At 47.1% G+C, this 22181-nt stretch overlaps 1 protein-coding gene across 1 annotated transcript in view; it reads right to left on the bottom strand.

Annotated features, from left to right (window-relative positions):
- The window catches only part of LOC147711075 (protein-arginine deiminase type-2-like), a 727074-nt gene that overhangs the window by 31519 nt on the left and 673374 nt on the right, over positions 1-22181 (bottom strand). The window contains exon 14 of the mRNA XM_086921889.1: positions 20217-20293. Within this exon, the coding sequence (XP_086778015.1) occupies positions 20217-20293 (77 nt within the window). The remainder of the gene's footprint in view (positions 1-20216; positions 20294-22181) is intronic.

The following is a 22181-nucleotide window of genomic DNA, read 5'->3' as shown; positions in this document are numbered from 1 at the left end:
AACTATGAAACGAGAATGCACCTTGAAGATCAGGGGCATATTATCAAGAACGGCATAAAAGATTATCGCCGGTTTAGCAACAGAAAACTGCCGCTAAAACGGCGATATTGGGCTTGATAATATGTCCTTATGAATTCCCATAGAAGCCCATGTTCTGGTGTGAACATGGGCTTCTATTGGAATTCTCCAAGGCATATTATCAAGCCCATTATCGCCGCTTTAGTGGCAGTTTTCTGCTGCTAAACCGAAGATAATTTTAACGCCGTTCTTGATAATATGCCCCCAAGTTAGTTGCCTTTTGTAACTCCTTATCTGGTAGAGACTCTATCCAGCCGCAGATTCCTTACCATAGAATTATTCCCAGGTGTCAGACTGGATCTGTAATATTTTTCATCAGCAATACCCCTGCACGCCAGAGGGTGGCATTGTTCAGCTCTGTGTGTCTCATCAGTGTGTCCGTGCAGGTAGTGGCATGCGGGGTGCTTATATAAGCTCCATCCCAGTGCGCAGACAGCAGTTTCTTTTTGCAAATTTCCACACTAGGGGCGGGGAGCCATGAATAACACTGACCACTACTGTGGAAAAACTAGGGGCCTGATAGAGTAACAGCCCTGTCCATAGAAATCCATTCGCAGAGTGGGGAGGATTGGTGAGTCGTTAAGGAGCCAGAGGCTAAATAGTCTCTACCAAGGTAGAGTAACTTATTCATCTTAAATAGACTTCTACCCACAGATTCTTTCCCTTAGAATAGATACCCAAGAAATACCATCCCCAGAAGTGGGTCTGTAGACAAATTTCATACAAGAAAGTCCTGCAAGACTGAGCGGGCAAAGTGCCCAACTCAACGGACCTGACTGTCCAGGCAGAAGAGCTTTGTAAAAGTGTGTAAGGAGGCCCATGTCACTGCCTAGCAGATGTCCAGGAACGGAACTCCGCATGCTAACGCAGTGGTCACAGCTTTCGCTCTGGTGGAGTGAGCACGCAAACCCTCAGGGGGTTGTTTCTCACCCAGTGTGTAGCAGATCTAGATACAGAGCCTAATCCATTGGGAGATGGCCCACTTCTGCATGGCCCATCCTTTCTTTGCTCTGACCTACCCCACAAAGAGTTTTTCATCCATCCGGAAATCTTGTATTCGGTCAAGGTAGAATGACAATCAGCGGCGTAGGAAGGGGGGTGCGGTGGGTGCGGGCCGTCCCGGGTGTCATCACTGAGGGGCATGACAAAATGGGAAAAATGTGTACGTATTGAAACGTGTTAGTTCAGTCAACAAATGCAACGAAACGCGGCGGAACACGACGCGGGGGCGACAAGAAATTTCCACCTGATCTTACTACGCCACTGATGACAATGCTCCTTTTTGGTCCAGACGGTGAAGTCAATCCTCCTCCTTAGAGGGATATGGTAGGGAGGGACCATTTTCATAAGAAAGGAAGCTCTCATATGAGGCACCAGTTTATCTGGGTAGACTTTGAAATAGTGAGGCTTCCCTGAAGCTCACTGATCCTCAAGGCAGATGGTATAGCCATGAGAAATGCAGTTTTGATGTTAAGAAACCTGAGTGGATAATCGTGCAAATGCTCAAAAGAGTGCACATAAGAAAAGTGAGAACAAGATTGAGGTTCCACTGGGGCATAATGAAAGGGGATGATGAAAACAAATGTTGCAAACCTTCCAAGAATCTATTAACATTTGGGGATTTGAAGATGGATGGCTGGCCTGGCACTGTAAAAAAGCAGAAATAGCAGAGAGATAGCTTTTGAGAGTGCAGAGAGCAGAATCCTGCTGAGTAAGAGAAAGGGGATCTTGTTTGCGCTATATAAAACTTTATAAATAAATAAATAAATGAAAAGGAGAACCTGAGAAAGGGGGACAGAAAAGGGATCATCTGTCTTTTGGTACACCATGCCACAAACTTTCCCCAAAGTCAAGTGTAAAATGTGTTGGTGGAGGGGTGCCTGGCTGCCAAAAATCATTCCAGACTTCGGGAGGAAGGTCAAAAGCTGTCAACTGTCGCCACACAATGTCGATGCAAGAAGGAGAAGAGTTGACAGGCTTGGGTGAAGGTCCCTCTCCTGCTGCTGTGACAGACGATCCTCCCAAAGTGGCAGCCCAATCGGAGGATCGATGGGCATGCTCAGCAGCTCAGGATACCAAACTCTCCGTGCCCAGTCTGGAGCCACACGGATGACTTGGGCCCAGTGATTCCAGATTTTCTTGAGGACTTTGGGCAAAAGTGGTAAGACGTATAGAAGGCCTAATCTGCACCTGAGATAAAAAGGGTCTCTGAGCGAGAGCCGTCTTGGAAACTCCAGCGTGCAGAACTGCTGACTTTGAGTTTTCTCGGCGGTGGCAAACAAATGTAATCAAGGCTCTCCCCACTGATGAAAGAGACCTTGCACCATCTCCGGATCGAGAGGCTCTTTGTGATCTGCTAAGCATCTTTTGCTGAGTTAATCTGCTCTGTCTTTCAGAGAACCTGCCAGATGTTGAACCAACAAGGAAATGTGCTGATGTTCCAGCCATATCCAGAGACACAGGGAGCCTCCTGACAAAGGGTACATGACCCCACCACACCCTGGTTGTTGCAGTACCACATGATGGTGGTGTTGTCAGTGAACAATTGCACTGGCCTTCACTTGATGGAGGGTAGAAAGGCCTATATTGCCAATTGAATCACTCAAAGCTCCAAAAGCTTGATATGGCGTCTGGATGTCACCGGTGACCAGAGTGCTCTGATCGTCATCTCCCCCAAATGGCAACCCCATTCCAGGAGTGACACATCTGTCACTACTATCGTATCTGGTAGGAAAAAGAGAGGAGGTCTGCAGCTTATCCAATCACAATTTGTAAGCCACCACTGTAGGTCTTTTGCAGTTTGCTCCGAGATCTGAACCTTGTCGGGGGAGACTCCACTGATGCTGCACCCACTGGAACTTCAGGTCCAACTGCAGAGCCTGCATCTGCCAGCGGGCATCTGTCACCAGCAGGATACAGGGGGCCATGAGGCCCAGCAGCCTCAGAGTCAGTCTCACCAAAATCCAGGATAGAGGCTGAAACTTAGATATCATAGCCTGAATATCCAGGACTTGCCATTCGGGAGGATAAGCCTGAAACTGCACCGTGTTCGGAATGGCTCAAATGAAAGGGAGTGTCTGAGAGGGAGTCAGGTGTGACTTTGGCACATTGATAGTGAACGCCAGCAAGTACAGGATGTCTGCCATTCTCTGTAGGTGGGAGATGGCAGTCTGGGGCTTGCTCACCTTCAACAGCCAATCGTCAAGATACGGGAAGACTGGCATCTCTGATCTCAGCAGATGCACTGCAACCATTGACATACCCTTGGTGAACATCCAATAGGCACTGGGCCAAAGGGGAGCGAAAGGTAGATTAGGCGTCATGGAAAGGCCCAAAAACCTGGGAGTAGCCCTGTTGCCCTTAAAGCGCTCCAGCACTGAATCCACCTTTGTCTGAAGAGGAGGGACCCATCAAAGGGCATGTGCATAAGCGATGCTGGGAATTCATCAAAAAGCCAGTTGTCCTTAACCATGCATGGTGTCCTAAAGCCACTGTCGATGTAACTACTCTTTCCAGTGAGTAGATCGTTTCTAGTCCACATTGTATCATGAACTTTGCTGCATCCCTCCCATCTGCAACATCCTGGGAAAGTATGGCCCAGGTCTCCTTCGGGACTGTTGCCAGCACCTGGGCAACTGTATCAAACAGAGCATGAGAATAGCAGGCCAAAAGGCATGCAGTGTTCATGGACCGCAGTGCCAGTCTGGTGGAAGGCTGGATTACCTAAGGTATCCAGCCTCTTGGATTCCTGATTCAGTGGTGTTGCTGGGAATGCACCAGGATTTACGCAGGAGGTGGAGGCTTGGACCACCATGCTCTCCTGGGTAGGGTGTTGTGTGAGGAAGTTTGGGTCCCCTGATGTGGGGCAGTGGTGACGGGCAATCATCCTGTTCATAGAAGCTTCTGTACTGAGCTTGGACCAGGTCCCAAGCAGGATGTCAGTAAGTGTCTCATTAAAGGGAGAAGAGTTTATGAGGGGGACACTCTTGGCTGAAGCACTTCTGTCAAGACATTCGCCTTGACTGCCACCAAGTCAAACTGAGGTTAAGGACCCCGGCCAACCTCATCGCTATTGCAAAGGAAGCTCCCTCCTCTGTTGCCACAGCAGAGGGAGAAAGCATATAAGTATTTGGAGAAGTGCCCAGTCCACTGGCTTCGCCCAGATCCTCAAAGCAGTCCAAGGTGTCATGAGGCTGGTATTCTTCACGGTCAAGCAACCCCTCTTATTCCTCTATGTTAGACCTGGAATCCTTGGCATGGTTTCCGTAACCTTCTTGCCTTCTGACCTTCTGTTTTGCTGACTTTGTTTTTGCTGGCTTAAGGACTCTGGGAACGTTACCACTGCTAACCAGTGCTAAAGTGCATGTGCTTTCTACTTTAAACATAAAAACATTGGCTTCTCTACAATTGACATATTTAATTTACTTAGGGGTCCCTAGTAGAGTGCACCATATATTCCCAATGCCTGTAAGTTAAATGCTACTAGTAGGCCTGCAGCACTGATTGTGCCACCCACTTCAGCAGCCCCTTTAAAAAGGTCTCAGCCCTGCCTTTGCAGGGTGTCTGTATGCATTTAAACTGCCATGTCGACCTGGCAAGTTAACCCTCTTGCCAGCCAGGCCCAAACTTTCCATTTTAATACATAAGGTAAGCCATGGACAGCCCCAAGGGCAGGGTGCAGTGTATTTAAAAAAAATTGGCATATACTTTTAAGTTTTACATGTTCAGGTAGAAAAAACTCTGACATTTGTTTTTCCCTCCTGCAAAGCCTATATCTCCCATAGGTAACATTGGGATTACCTTATTACATCTTATCAGCGCAGTTTTCAATTGGGAAGAGATGGGGCCCCCAAGTTTGCTGTCGCTGAAATCACAATTAAAAATCCTAACTTATGGTGAAGTTAGAAATTAAAATTTTAATTCTGGAAATGCCCCTTATAGGAAGTTCAATTGAACTAGGGCCCCCTGCCCTAGACAGAGTCTTCACTACCCTAATACACCCCTCCCGGAGTGCATCTAGTTTCGTGCACTATTTTACAATCTTGTAGTGGATGAATGTGATCTCTGAATCAATCTAAACAACCATCTTTAAACCAAAATAAATCAAAAGCAATAAATGTTAATCCCATCCAGCGTAGTTCGATGCTTCTTTTTATTCAAAAGCACAATTTTTTGAAGATCATTAATTCCATATCACGTTGTCACAAACTCGCAAGTGATAATTCCCAATGCATTTCGGTTGTATCATGCACCCTTCTTCAGGGGAAATCTACAACAAACATACAACATAAATTAACAGCTGCCATGCCTTGTATTATCCGGGGAAAACTCACATAATTGAAAAAACATGCTGAAAAATGATATTCTGAAAGAAATATACAAAAGGTGTATCCAGAGACATAAGAACATTGATCAAATTCCATATCAGGTTAAGTGGATAAATCTTAGTGAATGAATGTGAATCCACAAATGAAAGGAAAAGACAAGCTACCTCCCTATTTTTCTTTGTGAGCCCGAGAGACAACCAGTGCTTTCGTGAAAGTGAACTCAAAAAGCATGCATAACCTCAGAAAAACCAAACCAAACTATATCTAAAGAAGTACCTCATCAACATGGACTGTGGCTCATGCTTAATGTTCAGCCTCATGTGCTACATGCATAACCTGTAACACACAGAAATAATGAGAAGAAGTCTCACAACCATCAGAAGGCTAGACGAAAATCGCCCTCACAGTGCCTGCCTGCACATCTCACCTGTCGTTAAACGGATGAAACCGTGTACTACTGGAGCCTTAACCAATCCCAAACCACCTGCTTCCAAAGGACAGATGCTGCCAATGTTTACTGCTGCAAAATGTAAAAACCAACTTGTAATGCTGCATGCACCTCTCATCCCTGTCACCAGTGTCAACTACATGCATAATTCTCACCTGATCAATATGACCCTCGACGAACCGCAAACGTTATCAGAAGTTTATTCAAAGTTCCAAACTTGTCTGTAACCAAGAAATTAATATTTGTGACTACCATCAGATTAATTCAAAACCCGGCCCCCCTCGATTATGGCGATCCCCCTAGACTCACCGGTTTGTAAACTCGCTTAAATTTCAGGAAAAAGGTCCTTCAATGCCGGTCTCCAGCGATAAGCTCACACCTGTACTCCACGCGCTGCTCTACTTATCACAACTCCACCATCGAGTTCGCGTGTGATGTCCAGTGACACTGAACACAAATGTAGAACTCGCGCACCCGAAAAACAAACGTGCATGCGTGGCGGCCATATTGAGTGTATGTCGTGATGTTAGTAAAACTATACTTGGTAGACAGGTGTTATTCATACGAAATAGTACGAGTGTCAGTGAAATGAAGATTCCTTCTTTAGGTTTAAATGTAAATCGCAAATCCAGTCACTTGTGGATTCTATCTGTACAAAAATGAATTAATACAAATGTTTTAGAAAGTTGTAATTTTCTTACTTTAGCCATTTGGTGCTTTCTGCCTATCTCTGAATACCCGTCTGGTGTGAGTGACTGCTTGGCTTTGTGCATTACCTCCAGACAGCCACACACATAGGTAGCAGCCATCCACATCCTGATGGGTCATCCTGGGCAGGATGAGAGGGAGGAGCTGACACATCTGAAAGGGATGTGTCCAGTACCCACACAAAGGGCTATATACCCCCATGTAGTGAATCTGGAGCCAAGGAAGGAAAGGCATGGACTATCTGAACTTCAAAGGCCTCTCTTTGAAGCCTTACCCACTTCAAAAGCACAGCTGGGTATAAGTACTGGACCCCTGACACCACCAACTCAGTACATTTTTGGACCTGTGGACACTCTGCCAGGAAGAAGGACTGCTGTGCTGCTGAAGGACTGTCACTCTGCTAGACTGCTGCTCTGGCAACACTGCTTTTATGGTGTGATGACCTGCTTGCTGCCCTCCTTCCCTGGGTGAGAAGGACTGAGCCTACACTACTTGAACCCAGATTTGTCCAAAGGGCTTGCCTCCTGTTAGAAGTCTGAGGGGCATCAAAGACTTTAATCCACACCACAGCCAGCACCTGGGTTCTACCAGCTGAGATTCCTGCCCTGCCAAGTGGTGCCAATCCAGTACTGAGCCATTGTAAGTGGGTTTAAAGTGCAGAAGCTACAAAAAACCACTCATCGCTGTCACAGCATGGCTCAGACCAGCACATCTCTCTCAATGCCAACGCATTGCTGCTACTGCTAGGATTGAGAACATCACATCACCCGCTGAGAGACTTGATGACGATGCATCGCCTACAACATAGGGGTTCAATGACGATGCATGTCCGACTTGTGTGACGCAGAACAGATGCCTTACCTACATCCGAAGGATCAACGCTGACACATCACCTCTGACTGCTTCTCGCATCTTGCTCTCGACGCATCCAGTGGGACAAGGTTGGTCCCTACATCTAACCCGCACTCCATCGCGTTCGGTCGAAACTTTGGGATTTCACCCGGTCAGGTGCAACCAGATAGCCCCGGTTGGTGTTTTATTTTTTTAAGCACTCGAGTGCAAGATATTCTTTTAAAATTCATAACGCTGCTCTAGTTGTGCCATTTTGGTATTTTTTTGTTCAATAAATAAGGCTATATGGTTATAACCAGGTGTGGTATATTTTTGTGTGGTGTTTTCACTATTTTACTGTTTTAAGTGTTGCACAAATACTTTACACATTTCCTTTTAAGGTAAGCCTGATTGCTTTGTGCCAAGCTACCGGAGGGTGAACACAGGTTAATTTAGGGTGTGTTTCTGACTTACCCTGACTAGGATTGTGGTTCCTGCATGGACAGGGTGCATAGTTCTCCCAACCAGAAACCCAGTTTCTAACACTCCATGAGTCTAGCCCAAAATGATAGGTCTCAGGTTCCGGCCTAGAAGGCATGGCTTCTATTGGCAGTGGAGCTGGCATTGCCCCTCTGTCTCCCTGTGGGGGGGACAGCGCCACTGATGGGAGCTGGCAATTCCGGGAGTGCCGACATAGGGACCGGCGCCGGGGAAGGTCAAAGTGGTGCGACTGGCATTGGTGCGGAATCAGAAATGAATCCTAATGGCCTGACCAGTGCAGGAGCCACTGGCATGAAACCAGAAGGGGCACATGATGAACCCTCAGGGCCCGAAGGAGGGAATAAGCTGCCAAAATATGGGGAGCATGACCTCATAGAATTCTTTTAGCTGGGTGAGAATCGCTCTGGCTCACAGAAACGCAGGGAGGTACTGAGACGGCCCAGGCGCTGGCTCAACCAAGGAGCTAGGCCTCGAATATGGATGCTCTCTCGTCTTTTTGGCTGACAGACATGGAGAAATTGAGGATCTATTAGACTTCTTTATCTTCTTGTGGTGGTGTGACTTACCCGAATGACTCAATGACTCCGACTATGACAAGGATATCGGACTCTGTGACCGCTCCAGAGGATTTCCTCTCAATCAGGACCTCGATCGTGTGGCATCGCACATAGACCCTCCAGGAGCTTGAGGGATCACACCCTCAAGGACTTTGGGTTCATGGTGCGCCAATCAGTGCAGGCCTTCTGGTCATAGTCAGTTTCGAGGCACCAGAGGCATACAAGGTGTGGGTCAGTCACCGACATTATTCGGTGACAGGCCCTCCAGGGCTTGAAGCAGGCCTTCCTTGATGACATCCTGCTACACCAGGAGAAAAAAACAAAAAAATACTTTGACAAAAGTAAAATAAAAGTCTAGTCAAAAAATGACTACGGGCAGCTCTGCTTTGGATCTGCTCTGACTAGCGCGGAAAGAAAATAAGTGACATAAGCGCGCTGTGTTGGCACCTATGTAGGCACCGTGCACATCACTTCTGGTGGGGATGGAACCAATGATGCCACATGGAGCAGAACTATGCCACTTACCGGAGCACAGGGGTACTGCTCACGAAAAAGTCCCAAGATCCAGTCTGATTTTTGTGGATAAATCTAAGGTAAGGAATGTGCAGCTAGACATCTCTTTCAGATATAGCTGTCCTGCCCAACATATCCTAGTAGACTTCGAAGAGTCAAGGGAGTAGCCAGAAAATGTAAGTACCCCCCACTTTGATCCATACCTCAAAAACAATTTGAAGAGCGAAACGTGTAAGCCAAACCCATTCTAGATGAGGAACCTTCATCCTGCCACCCATCCATCTCTCTCTCAATCTTTTAAGCCTTTCATGCATCCATCCGTCTATCCATCCATCTTTTCATGCTTCCATCTATCCATCCATTCACCTTTCGATCCATCCACCCTAAGGACCAAATGAATGAAGCATTTTACTGCTCAAAAACTGCCTATCGTTAGCTACTGGTAAAATGGATTTTGCCATGTATAGAAGGAAAAATGCGACTCAGTAACTTGTTACCGAATCATGTTTTGGTTTTGCGATTCGGTATTAGGAAGGGGCGTGTTTAGGGCGTCCCTTCCTAATACGGAACAACACTGATATTCATGAATGTTTTGCGACCGAAAATGCGGTTGAAAAACATTCGCAGCTACCACCAACCTATTCCTTTAACGAAAATGAGTTTCGTAACAAAAAATATATTGCTTCATTTAAAAAGCAATCACAGACATGGTGGTCTGCTGACCCCAGCAGGCCACCATCCCTGTGATTGTAGCCCTTAACAATGGGTTGCAAATTGCAACCACCCTCACCAATATTGATGAGGCAGGTCTATTTGAGAACCACTGCGAATAGCTAACAGTGCCAAACACACAGTTCCAACCATTCATATATCCTTTTACACATCCATTCATCCATTCTTTTTCATCTGTCCATTAATTTACCCTTCTTTTATCAATTCAGCAATCCATCCTTTCACTCTTCCATTTAGAAGTCCATTCATCAATCCATCCATTCATCCAGCCTTACAACATTCCAGCCACTTTCTTTCACCCACAGGTTTGGCTCCTCCACTAAGACAGAGGAGCATCACCCCAGTGCTCTTTGAGCAGGAAAATTAAAATGATAATAACCTAGTTATTTTCATGTTATTGTTTGCAGGCTCGGGCTGGGTAAGGGGAGGTTGGGCTGGTGGTACAGGGGGAGGTGTAGTGTGCACACTCTAAGTGCCCATGACTGCTTGGCCAGCCGTCTTGGCCTGGCCAAACAGTCATGCGCACTTTGCATGTTCCACACCAGGCTGCATTACATAGCCTGGTGGGTAATATGCCCAGGGCCCCAGTTCCCATCTGAGTGCCGATCGATGGTGCTCGGACCATTGCAGCATTTTGATTGGCTATAGGGAGCCCGGGTGCTTCCTGGTTCTGGGACTCGAGAAGCAGAGGAGAGAAGCGGCCAGCGGAAGAGGTAAGTGGTATAATTTGTTTTTATTTTGACCCCTGCCACCCCCACTCCAACCAAATTCCTTGCCAGACGCTACTGTTCACCCCATGTAAGTGGCGGCTGGTGACTTTTGAAAGTGGTAGGGCGTAAAAGTTGGAGATGAGTGTTACATCACAAGCAAGCCAAGCGCGAGCAAACCCGATACGGGGGAGGTCTCCACAGTGAAAACTTTGTAAAAAAAGAGAGGCATTTCAATACAAAACTATTTTATGTACAATTAGACCTGGGGTTGAGAATTTAAAAAAAGTTCTTGCAACTCCTTCCTTAAACCGACCTAATTTTGTTCACAATGGTACCTTTTATAATTTGGTCTGGCATACATTTAAATCTAAGAGAAGCATCACAAAAGAGGCCTTCAATGTCATTAGGCACAGTTGGGGTAACGTGGTAAAGGAAATAAGAAAGGAATAGATTTGATAGGAAAAATGCGAAGCATCGGTTAGTTCCTCTCTACAACACAGTGATATAGGCCTTTTATTAAATAAAATAACATTTGCAATAGAACCGCTGCGTACACCCCCAGGGTAAGGGAACTGAAGGTGCTGTTACCATCTATTTATCAGACTCTTGCAAATGATGCACTTCCGGCGCATCTCAGATGGTTATGGACACGGGCCCCGGGGTGGAGGCTGCACACATGATTCACTCAAGTGCTTCTGAACATGTTCCAGACATGAGGCTACTGTGGCAAATGGTCTAATCAAAGTTCATCCGAGCCTGTCATGTACTAGGGTGCAAGGGGGTAAAGCGGATTCAGCCAACAACGATCTCATGGACCACTTTCCACCAATCACCGCTCTTGAGAAATCTCTATGGTCACATAGCTTGGTCAATGTGCCAGCTCGAGTCACAGTGCTATCAGAGCCAGTGAGCCCAACTTAAACAAGCTTATCACTAATCTGGGGAGCATGCTCTGTAAGAGATATAGGACAGAAATAAGGAGTTCATATTTTAAAGAATTACATTCAAAATATGACATTTTAGCACAAATGTAGTATCTTACTCTCCACTGCATATAACTCAAATGTGTGCATTTGAAAACTTTTGAAGTCACACTGGCCTGAAACACACATCACTCATGGCGTATTCCACAGGAAGACTGAAGCTTTCAGATAATGTTGACCTGAACATTTCCCCTGCTCAATAGAGGAAAAACGTCACTGTGAAATTCCGCTCATAAATAGGGAGTAACATGCACAAATCATTGCCTGAACTTACATTTATCTTGCTAATCTGTATTCCAGATGTAAAAGCTGGACCGACCAGGTAACGTGTGGTAATAAAGCAAGGTATTGGAAATACCACTCCCATAATTCATGCTCTTTTTTCTGGGCAGCCGGGCCTCTTGTTTTGAGGCCTTAATGTTTTAAAAAAGTGACAGAATTTTATTTAAAAAATACTTTGCAACACACTGTGCTTAAATACCTTCATAAATAGAGCCCCATTGCCGTTTGAGCGGTGCTAGTTCACAGATGCTTGCTGAAATACGATCGGTATCATGTATATTTTTTAATACAAAATGGACTGTCATTGGGCCTCCCGGCCACCACAGCATCGAGGACATCCAGATGGGTCTCAGCGCTGCGAGCCTTGCAGTATGCGCTCACCCTGCCGAGTGGCAATAGTCTTTAGTGTCTTCAATCTATGCTCACAGAGCCTGCATGTGCATTGCGCTGCCAGCCTCTTCTGCGCGCTAAAAGTGCTTGAAGTAGTAGCCCCTGATAGGTTGAGGGAGATTAACACAAGCAGCCTTCTCCGAACCCTGGAATTGAAAACTGCGTCTTACCATCTGCCATGTTGCCGTGAGAATGTGAGATCCAACCATGCCTCCTCTGGCGTCGAGGTGTGGGAGTGGAGTGACTAGCCATGGCATGAATGGGCATCATTCGGTGCATGGCGATTTAAAGATTAACAGCCCAGTGTATTATTTTCCCCTCGTCATGAGGGGCACATGACTGGTGCCGGAGGGTCTCTGTCGCAGCAAGGTCCAGATGTGACACTTGACTTCAACACGCAGCTCCTGGGATAGTCCTCTGTTGTGTCCTGCTGGACACACTCTAGTTGTTAGCAGGATGTGATCTAACACTCTACACCCACCCACCACTATGTCACGAGTCACGTGAAACAGTCAATAAAAGGAGTCGAGTGCACGTGATCGTGGCTCATTAACCCACCATACCTCACTGTGTCTGCGTCCAGTATTTATACCAATGAGGGCCTAGGGCCCCCGACACAACATTTGGCGACGAGGGATGGTAGCTGTGCCCAGCGTGCCACAGCCATTTCGTCATGGGTGAGGGGGAGTGAATCCTGCCCGAGCGAAGGGCACCCCCTGAGGAGGCAGCGCCGGCCGCCGAGAGGCCCACGGGGCGAGTGCCGTGCCCCAGGCCTAGTACCTGCTGAGGAGGTGACCGGGAGCCCACCCCGCACCTCTCTAGCCCTGCAGAGGGCTGCCGTGCCGCAGGAGTGCCCACGGACATAAGCGGACCGACCCGAGCCCACCCGTGTCGGCCGCGACTGTGCCCGATAGTGAGGAGCCAACGCGGAGCCCAACCGCATGGCAGAAGAGGCCCGTAGGCCGGAGGTGAGCCCGGGTGCTGTGAATGGCCCCGGGGGTCGCGCATGCCAGAAGCGACCCCCCTTATGTTAGCACACCAAGCGGAGCCCACCCACGAAGTTGTGGCGCCTGGCCAAGCTCTAGCGGCACACCATAGACATTGAAGAAGGCAGGGCCAGCGGAGCCCACCTGCGGCCTGCCTGAAGCGTCCCCTGCCCTGCGCAGCGTGTGAGTGGAGAAGCTGCCGCAGGCGGGGAGAGGGAAAAGGAAATACTGCATGCGGCCAGCGCCGCAAATTCTAGGCGAAAGAAACTCACCGGAGACCAGAGGGAGGTGTCCTGCGGTCTTCGGCCCCCACGTGTATACGGAGGGTGGCTGGAGCGTCGAGGCGGCAGGAGTTAAAGTAGCGTGCAGCCCAGCGACGGGCGCCAGCACATCCTGTGCGGCCTGTGGTGCCCAGCGGAGAAGAGGGGCTGAGTGTGTCCTGCCCACGGTGGCAGCCAGGCACGGTATGCAGCATGCGGCCGCCCGAGGGCCCTACTAACAAGGAGACTGCCCGCCGCGTAGTTCGGAGGCCTGCTGCACAATGCCCGTAAAAGCGGCACCAGCCCCCTTCCAGCGCAGCCTGCAATGAGCCACCACGGACATACGCTGCAGCACCCCCAAAATGATGGCCGGGCACTGAGCCCCTCACACTTCCTGGGGCAACTAATACAAAGAGGACAAAGACTCATCGGCAGTCAAGAAGTGTCCCCAGTGATCCCTCCATCCATGGACCCTGAGGAGGGGCCAGTGTGAGTCTGGAGCAGTAGGTATCAGAAAGGAGGGCCCCGAGGAGCAGAAGCAGGGGCCAGCAGGTGGGAGGAAACTGCCGAGAACAGAAAGGCAGGACAAGTCAAAGGAACACTGCCATCTAGTGAGCATGTTGAGGTATTGCACCAAATGAAGGTAATGAAGCAAACAAGCACAAGACAATCCCAAGGAAAAGGGTTAATTAGAATAAAACAAGCCCACAACAACGCATGAAGAATAAAGCAATGCCACGCTGCGGCATGAGAGAAGAAGGCAAGCCCGGAGCAACGAAAACGGAGACTCATCACCACTGCTGAGGTGACGCCTAGTGGCCACAGGTGATCACCGCAACCGCAGAAGAAGACAGCATTACCCTGGACAGTAAGGGAGAGTCAAAAGTCTACCGCAAGCAGCAAGATTCAAAGGCAACCGATGGAAGAGCGCAAGTGTACCCCGGTTTCGGACGGTACAGGACAGTGCCCCCTTTTGTACCGCTTTTGACAGTAAGGAAGCCACACCACGAGTACTAGAAGAAGTATGCAGCAAGTACCCAAAGTACTGGAAGAAGCAGAAGTGCAGCACGCAAGTGGAGTAGAGAGATGATGCCAGAGAAGCTAAAGAAGAGCAAGGAACAAAGCGACACTGAAGATGTACCACGACGGTACGAAGTGAAGCACAAACTTGCAACTGCCATGCACAATGACATGCAATGAAAGAGTGACGCAAGATTACCACACAGCCAAAGGAGGCGAAGAAACCACGCACGGGTGAAGCCCCAAGAAGCTAAAGAGCCTCACTGAAAGCGTGCACGAGAAGTGCACCCACCGGAGAAGGTCCATGGAGAGGTGAAGTAACCCTCCGGAAACAGCAGAGCACACGAAGAGCGCAGACGAAACTGCACCAACGCAAAAGAACTGTAGCAGAAGCACATGGCGATCCCAACGATCGCGGATAGCGAGAAGACTCACGAAGAGGAAGCTGTCCACCTCATCTGGTAGCAAGGAAGATCGCCTAAGAAGAAAAGGATGATCCGACCAGCCAGATGCGCACCCACAGAAAAAGCCGACCAGTCAGAGGGTCGCCCGAAAAAGAAAAGAGAAAGCTGACTTGCCAATAGGTCGCCGGAATGCTGACCCGCCAAAAAGGCGCCGCAAAGGTATTCTGCCAGGAAGTCAAGATGAAGATGTCATGTCAGAAGGTCCGATGTGAAGATCAAGAAGAGATCCAGGGATGGGACCACAAAGAAGTCTGATGACACCGACCTGAAGAAAAGAGGTAAAACGGAGGCAAGAGAAAAGATAGTAACGACCGGTCCAGTCACAGAAGAGAAGAAGATAGTGTCCGAAAGCCAGGACAAGACCAGAGGGAAACAGGCAGAGTGCATGCTGCTTGAAGAAGCCTGGTCAGGAAGACAAAGACAGAAAGGTGACATCACCGTGTCATGAAAAGGAAAATGAAGAAAGAAGTCATGTGGCACGACGCCAAGAACAACATCTGGAAAAGGTGAGGAGAGGTGTGATAAGTCTACACACTTACAAGAAGAGGTGACACGCACCACAACATCGTGTACAGTGACCCACACGTCCAGGAGAACACTGATGGCACCAGGAACAGATCAGGCATCTACTTACAAGACCCCGACAACCCGTCGACGGTAGGAGAGCACAGACCGGACCATTGGCAACACCCACCTTTGGGATCGAGCGGAAACCTGGATGCGGAGGGAGCTCAGACGGCCTGAACAAGGAGAACTGACCAATCCACACCAGCCCGTGGAGATCCAAGGGGCAAAGGCCTCAGGGACACCGGTGGCAGAGGGTCCCGACAAGAAAGATGGATCCATCACAGTCTACCCTGCACGTCCCAGGAAGAAGAGGAACTTGTATGCAAAGGCAGGAGTCAACAACTACCCTTCAGGTGGAGCTACGGACTTTGTGAGGTAGTACCCTCATCGTCTCCTCCATTCACACGCAGACTGTGGAGTTGGAACAACGCTGTGGAAGAATACCCAGTGGAAACCTGATGAAAAGGGCCTCCGGGACATCTCGTGGCAGGAGAACACCCGAGAGAGGGGCGTCCTAGTAAGAAGGATGTCTTTCAATCACTCCATCCTTTATAATGTAAAGCCAAGCTGCCTACAATGAAGAAACCAGACGGACTAGTAGAAGACATTCTTCCATCAAGTCTACCATCTGGTCATCCTGGTCGGCATCACCTCAAAAGCAAGATCTCTGTGGACTGACCAACACACCTCCAGGGCTCAAGTCCAGAAGAGCACGCCCACCGGGAACCAGGACGTCGAGCCCAGGAGAACTGATGTCTCAGCAACAATTTACACTGTCGTCATCAAGCAAGCAGCTGAAGAGACTCATTTTAGATTTGTAATTATTGTATATTTATGTATTTCCTCCCACAGGTTCGGTCTTTGCCTTTCCTTAATTTTTATCAAATTTTGGGAGGAATGTTGTGTCCTGCTAGACACATTCTAGTTGTTGGCAAGATGTGATCTAACACTCTACACCCACCCTCCACTGTGTCACGAGTCACGTGACACAGTCAATAAAAGGAGCAGAGCGCACGTGCTCGTGGCTCATTCACCCACCATACCTCACTGTGTCTGCATCCAGTCTTTATACCAATGAGGGCCTAGGGCCCCCGACACAACAGTCCTCCACTAGGTACTGGGCTGGGCAGTAGGAGGACACCAGCACACAATGAGGTCTCATCTGGCGCAGTGACTGCTGCGCTGCAACAACACGAGCGAGGCACGTCATGAACGAAATGGCCAATCACTGTCTGCATGGCTTCATGTAAGCCACAGTGATTGGCCATAAGTTTTAACCAACTGCGGCAGTGACCCCACGCGCGGCACCGCCACCCAATACTTTTTATGCCTGCCCTTAGACTCAGGCTGCGCAGTGTTTCAACCAATCCAGGCACTGCATTAGCAGAGCCAGGATTGGCTAGAGCAAGGGTGCTCTCTGCCCCTCGCCGGGGGCTGCAGCTCGGGTCCCTGGCTCTCCTAAGGGGAGTAGTAGTATCTTACTGTGCGCATGCTCGAGCTGGTAATAAAAATGACTAGCCCTAACTTGAGCATGTGCACTACTGCTGCTGCCTGCTCTTAGTGCCGTGCTGGGCTGTCAGTGACACAGTCTGTCACTCAAACCCTTTGCTGGCGCGGCCCCACCCCCTTCAGTTCCGATTGCCTCGGGCGTGTCCCAGACAATGTAGTGTGAGCTTATGAATGTTTTCAAGTTGCAGGAATTGGCGTGTCGCCATGTGAATGGGGGCATGTGGCATTAGTGGGGCAGCGCCCCCAATGGACGCACTGCTTTTCTCCTTCCATCCATCATTCCTTTCAACTTTGCATCTATCTTTTAATCCCTTTGAGCCTTCCTGTTTTTCACAGTTTCGTCCTTATTTTTAAATGTCCTTCCTTTCACTCTTCCTTCCAGCCCTCTCTATATCTTTCTTTCCCTCTCTTTTTTCTTCATTTTTTTGCTGTGATTAACTTTGCACCCCTGACCTCTGTTATCATGTTCCCTTACCTTTGTTTGTTTAAGAGCTTTTGTCTGCAGCACTACAGAGACTAAAGGCTCATAAATAACTGTAAGTGTCAATACCACCCTCGCCTAAGTGGTGAAAGTAGAGGTTTACAGCTCCACTACAAGGAGTTCATTTAAGAATGCCAGATGGAGTTGATGGAGGTCAGCTGTTACCATGTGCTAGCAAGAGCAACTCCTTCCCATATGGAAATGCTGGGTTTCCACCCTCACACCCAGGGCTATGGAGACAAGTAACTTATTTTATAATCTCTGGGTAGAAGGTTATAACCAGATTGAGTTAGCAGTTGGAAAAGCCACAGTAGTACCACCCTTTTATGCAGTTCTGCTGTTAATGATCTCCCTTCTGTCCTCCTCAATTGAGAGACTGGCTGACCTGCCCCTTAATAGCAGAGAGAAAGGCATCTTCCCAATAATATTAAAATCAATGACTACACATGGGTAGAGTGTACATTCAGCAGGGATGGTGAGGACTTCTAGGGGCATGTTTACATTGTCCCTGCAGCACTTTTACGCCGCTGGAGCATACTTTTGTGACATTACAGAGGTGCCGTGTGCCAGCCCATATTTACAAGGCCACGCAAAGCCACTCTGTGTGGCTTTTCATGGACTTCTAAATGAGTAAAGCAATACCTTACTCTGCGTGGAAGGGGTGTTCCATGGGTGTTGCTGTGGGTGTTTCCATGCTACTCTAATGGTCTATGACACTGCCCCATATTTACGACATAGTGTAAATCTGCGGTAGTGCCAAAACCAATGCTTTCCCAAAGCAGGAGTTGCAGGGAGAAATGTTTACATTTCTCCTATTTTTTTCCTTTTTTTGCATTCCACAGCACACATAGAAAGAGAGAAATGGCTCCTTTTATCGTTTTTTTGCAGGAAGGTGTCCCTTCCTGCACAAAAACAACCATGCCAACAAAGCAGACACCCTTGCACCATGGTGCGTGGGTGTCAGCATTGGCATAAAGCTGCAGTTTGTGCACTGGTGCTGGCAGAAAGGATAGGAATACACTGTATCTTGTAGATATGGCGCATCCCTTCTCTTTCGCTTTGAAGTAGGGCAGCACAGCTAAAAGGCTGCCTTATGCCAAAATATTGTAAGTATGCCCCCAAGTGACGTGCCTCATCAGGTAAGAATTCCCTCAGGCAAATCCGTCCACAGACAGAAATCATACCTATTTTTCAAGGCTTTCGCCAGGAAAGCAGGGTTGGTCCCTCTTGGAAATCTATTTATGTTCATTTGAGATTGTTTAGCTTTACTATCTGGCTATCTAAGTCAGCTAAACTATCTTAAATGCTTTAATATTTAAGGGCCGGATGTACGAAGCTCTTTTCAGGTCACGCAATTTTAAATGTATAAAGCCCTATTTGCGGTCTGGTAAGCTATTACCGAATCGCACACTGGGTTTGCAAGTTGCTATTATGAAGTGGCATGCCAAGGGCGTCTTTCCCTAATAATGAGTCACAGGGGCAGATATGAATGTTTTGTGACCGGAATGTGGTAGCAAAACATCCATACTATACCGACTCTGTGAAGGAGGTGGTAACTCATTTGCAAATGGAAAGTGGTCCACAAGGGACCCCTTCCCATTTGTGAATGTAGGCTCATCCAACATTTTTTAAGAGCAGGTAGTGGACCCACGAACAACTGCCTGCTCTTAAAAATGAAACGGAAACTTTTCATTTTTCTTTTTTAAATGTATCCTGTTTTCCTTTCAACAGGTTACCATCCCTGTGAGTGCCGGCCATTCCGAATGGGTCGCAAATTGCGACTTGCCTCATGAATATTAATGATACAGGTCCCATGCCACCCATTGGGTTTCTCAAACAGTGTAAAACACACTGTTGTACATAGCTGTTTGTGATTTCATAAAAGCGAATTGCAAACATTCACTATTAGAAAATCCCAAACAGACGTCTGTACATCGGGCCCTTAGTGCTGTATTAACACACCTTGAACTTAACAATGTTGTGCCATTATATTATGCTGAAATACAGGATATTGTCATCATTTTTTTAATTTGTGGTTTTATAATTGCGTGGGTGTGAATCAAATTGTACAGTTTGCGTTTTTATACAATCATCTTGCCACCTATTAGGGCATGGCAAATAAAAATCCATTTGGTCAGCAGATAAATGATTAGGCGTCAGCTGTTAACCAAGACACTTCTACATCTATAGATGAATGTTCATAGACTAGAACAATATTCTTCCGTTTCCCCCCCCCTCTGTGAAACTCCTCATTTGGCTTTTACTGAAAACATGTATAACAGACACTCACATGCCAGAATATTCTTTTTTCACCTGAACGTTTGTAATAGATTAAACCTGCCTCTAAAAAGCGGCCAGTCTTCGATGCAAAAAGTGATCGCTCACGAACACCCTGGAACTTTGGCAAGTTGGTGATGTACCACTTCGAAAAGTATACTCTCAATTGTTTCACTAGAAATCCCCGACACTGGGAAGATAACTGACTCCCCTTTTGTAGTTGATTGTACAACTCGATGCGTCATGCCACCACAGATTGCTGCATTGGAGCAGGCTATTCACCAATCTTCAATAGAAAACAAATTCTACTACAGCCAGTTGCTCATTCCTCAGTAGCAACTTTTTCCACTTCTTGAATTTTAAAAAAATAGATCTGAATGTTATAGTCATGCTTCCAGAAAAGGGTTTTCCTATATGAGAACGATGTTGGGTTAAAATGGAGCTCGGGTAGAAACCTATTACATTTATTGACTTTGCATGTATATCTGAAGTGTTGAGCTCTTAGAAGCACAGGATTCTTATTGGCTCTCTATAATTTGATTTCACTCTTGGAATAAATAATCATGCGCTAAATGGGAAACTACTCCCTTACCTGAACATACGCATTCTCTTGCCTCAGCGTGTCAGTGGACAGGATCTTGCTGATTGTGTAGCGTTTTGTTTCCAGGCCTGTATACAAATAGAAGATTTGATTTTTGTTGACGTACAATCTACATCAGCCCGAAGAACATCAACATGAAAACAAAATAGCAGCGGTTGAGCTGAAGCAGAATACACTCACTTCGAAAATTGCTTTATTTTGACAAGCCCCTTCAGTCCATTCCTGCATGTAAGACTGCTGTGGGCCAAAGGACATTTAAATGAAACCACGGGAGCCCGCAGCAACTCCCACCACTGAGCAAAGAGAAACCACTACCATTCTGGTGCTGGAAACTATGCCACTCTGACGTCACTGGAGCCACAAAGCAGTCCCACTGGCGCCTTGACATCAGGTACCCATCCATATTTTACATGTCTATGAGGTATACAGTATAAGAATGAGATCTTAATAGTGAGGTGCAGTGATAAATGTAAGCTTGCAACTTTATTAAAATGACTTGTAGGAAACCAGCCTTCAAGAAGATGAGGTGAGGAATCTGCAGGTAGACAGAGTATCCTTCAGAAAGTTTAAGTAAGATAACTATTTTTTTCTTCTATGCGAGTGAACATTTGAGATGCACAACTTAAGCTCCACCCCTATCACTAAGGAGCAATACTTATGTGCATTTGCACAATATATGTACTGTGTGCCTAAACCTTATTAGAGCAAAGTGAAGCAGCAAACATACGGCTGGAGTGTATTCACTGTAGAAAGTAGTCATTCATTTAATTATGTGCTCTAATACATTCCTTATAATGTTACAAATTGTAATTCTCGTTCACATTTGCACTTGTGCATTTTGAATTATACTGCTTTTGGTGAAAATTCATTCATATGTGCATGCGTATTCATTTATTAATATTTTGCATTTATTCTGTAATCATAGGTGCATATATAATCATGTATTTATTGTGTACACTGTCAGTTTCTTTTATTAAGTTAGTTTAACCAAAGGCCTTAAGCATTTGACCTTCAATGTTTAGCCTTCAGAGTGAAAGTTTTGCATGTGCTGTAATGTTCTTTGTTTTGCAGGTGCTTTTCACATGATTTCAAAGTTAGTGAGGCATATTGTGTATTAGAGATAGTGGGGTCCGAGAAGAGAACTTTTGGCAAGAATGAGAGGCACTGATGAACTATGGGCCATATGTATCAAGGCCAAATGGGTTCGCAAACGCCGAAAATCGCAGAATTTCGGCGTTTGCGAACCCATTTTCGCAAAATGGTATGTATCAAACAATTTGGGTGCAAAATAAGGAATCGCAAAATTTGCCATTCCTTATTTTGTGATTGCATTTAAGGAATCGCAAATTTAGCGATTCCTTAAACGCAATGTATCAAGGGTAAAAAAAAATCCAAAATGCCCTTAAGGCAGAGGTCTTCAAACTTTTGTAGCTTGAGCCCCCCTAGCTGAAATATTTTAGATGTTGGGCCCCCCACCACCTGACAGAAATTTCTGGACTCGACCGCCACGCCCACATTCCGGGCATATTTAGCTCATGTCCTGATTTTTGAAGAGGGTCGACTAAAAACAGGGGGTGGTGTTTTTTAGGTTTTACAAAGCAGGGATAGTTAGCAGTTGTACCTGATTAACAATCCACTGTGGGCGGACCATTTCCCACTGGGTGATAAACATTTGATATTCTTCAAATATTTTCTGTAAATCCGAGCTCCCTATTCTGGTTAATGCCTTTAAGAGGGGCGGTGGTGTGTGTTCTTCCCAAAGTTGCTGCCAAGGTCTCCTCAGATGTAAAGAGCTGTTGGCATTCGATCGCCCCCCTCCCGCCTCGGTCAGGCCAACCCATGGTCTCTTCACCCATGTGCCCAGAGCTGATAATCTAACTAACCGGGCCCACAGCTCTGCCACTAGCCAGATCAGACCCCCTCTGCTGCTGGGTGCTAGGGTTGCATCTTTAGTAA

This window comes from Lissotriton vulgaris, chromosome 5, assembly GCF_964263255.1.
Source record: "Lissotriton vulgaris chromosome 5, aLisVul1.2, whole genome shotgun sequence".
NCBI lineage: Eukaryota > Metazoa > Chordata > Amphibia > Caudata > Salamandridae > Lissotriton > Lissotriton vulgaris.
The sequence above is the reverse complement of the archived record's forward strand: the minus strand, read 5'-3'. Positions and strand labels throughout refer to the sequence as shown.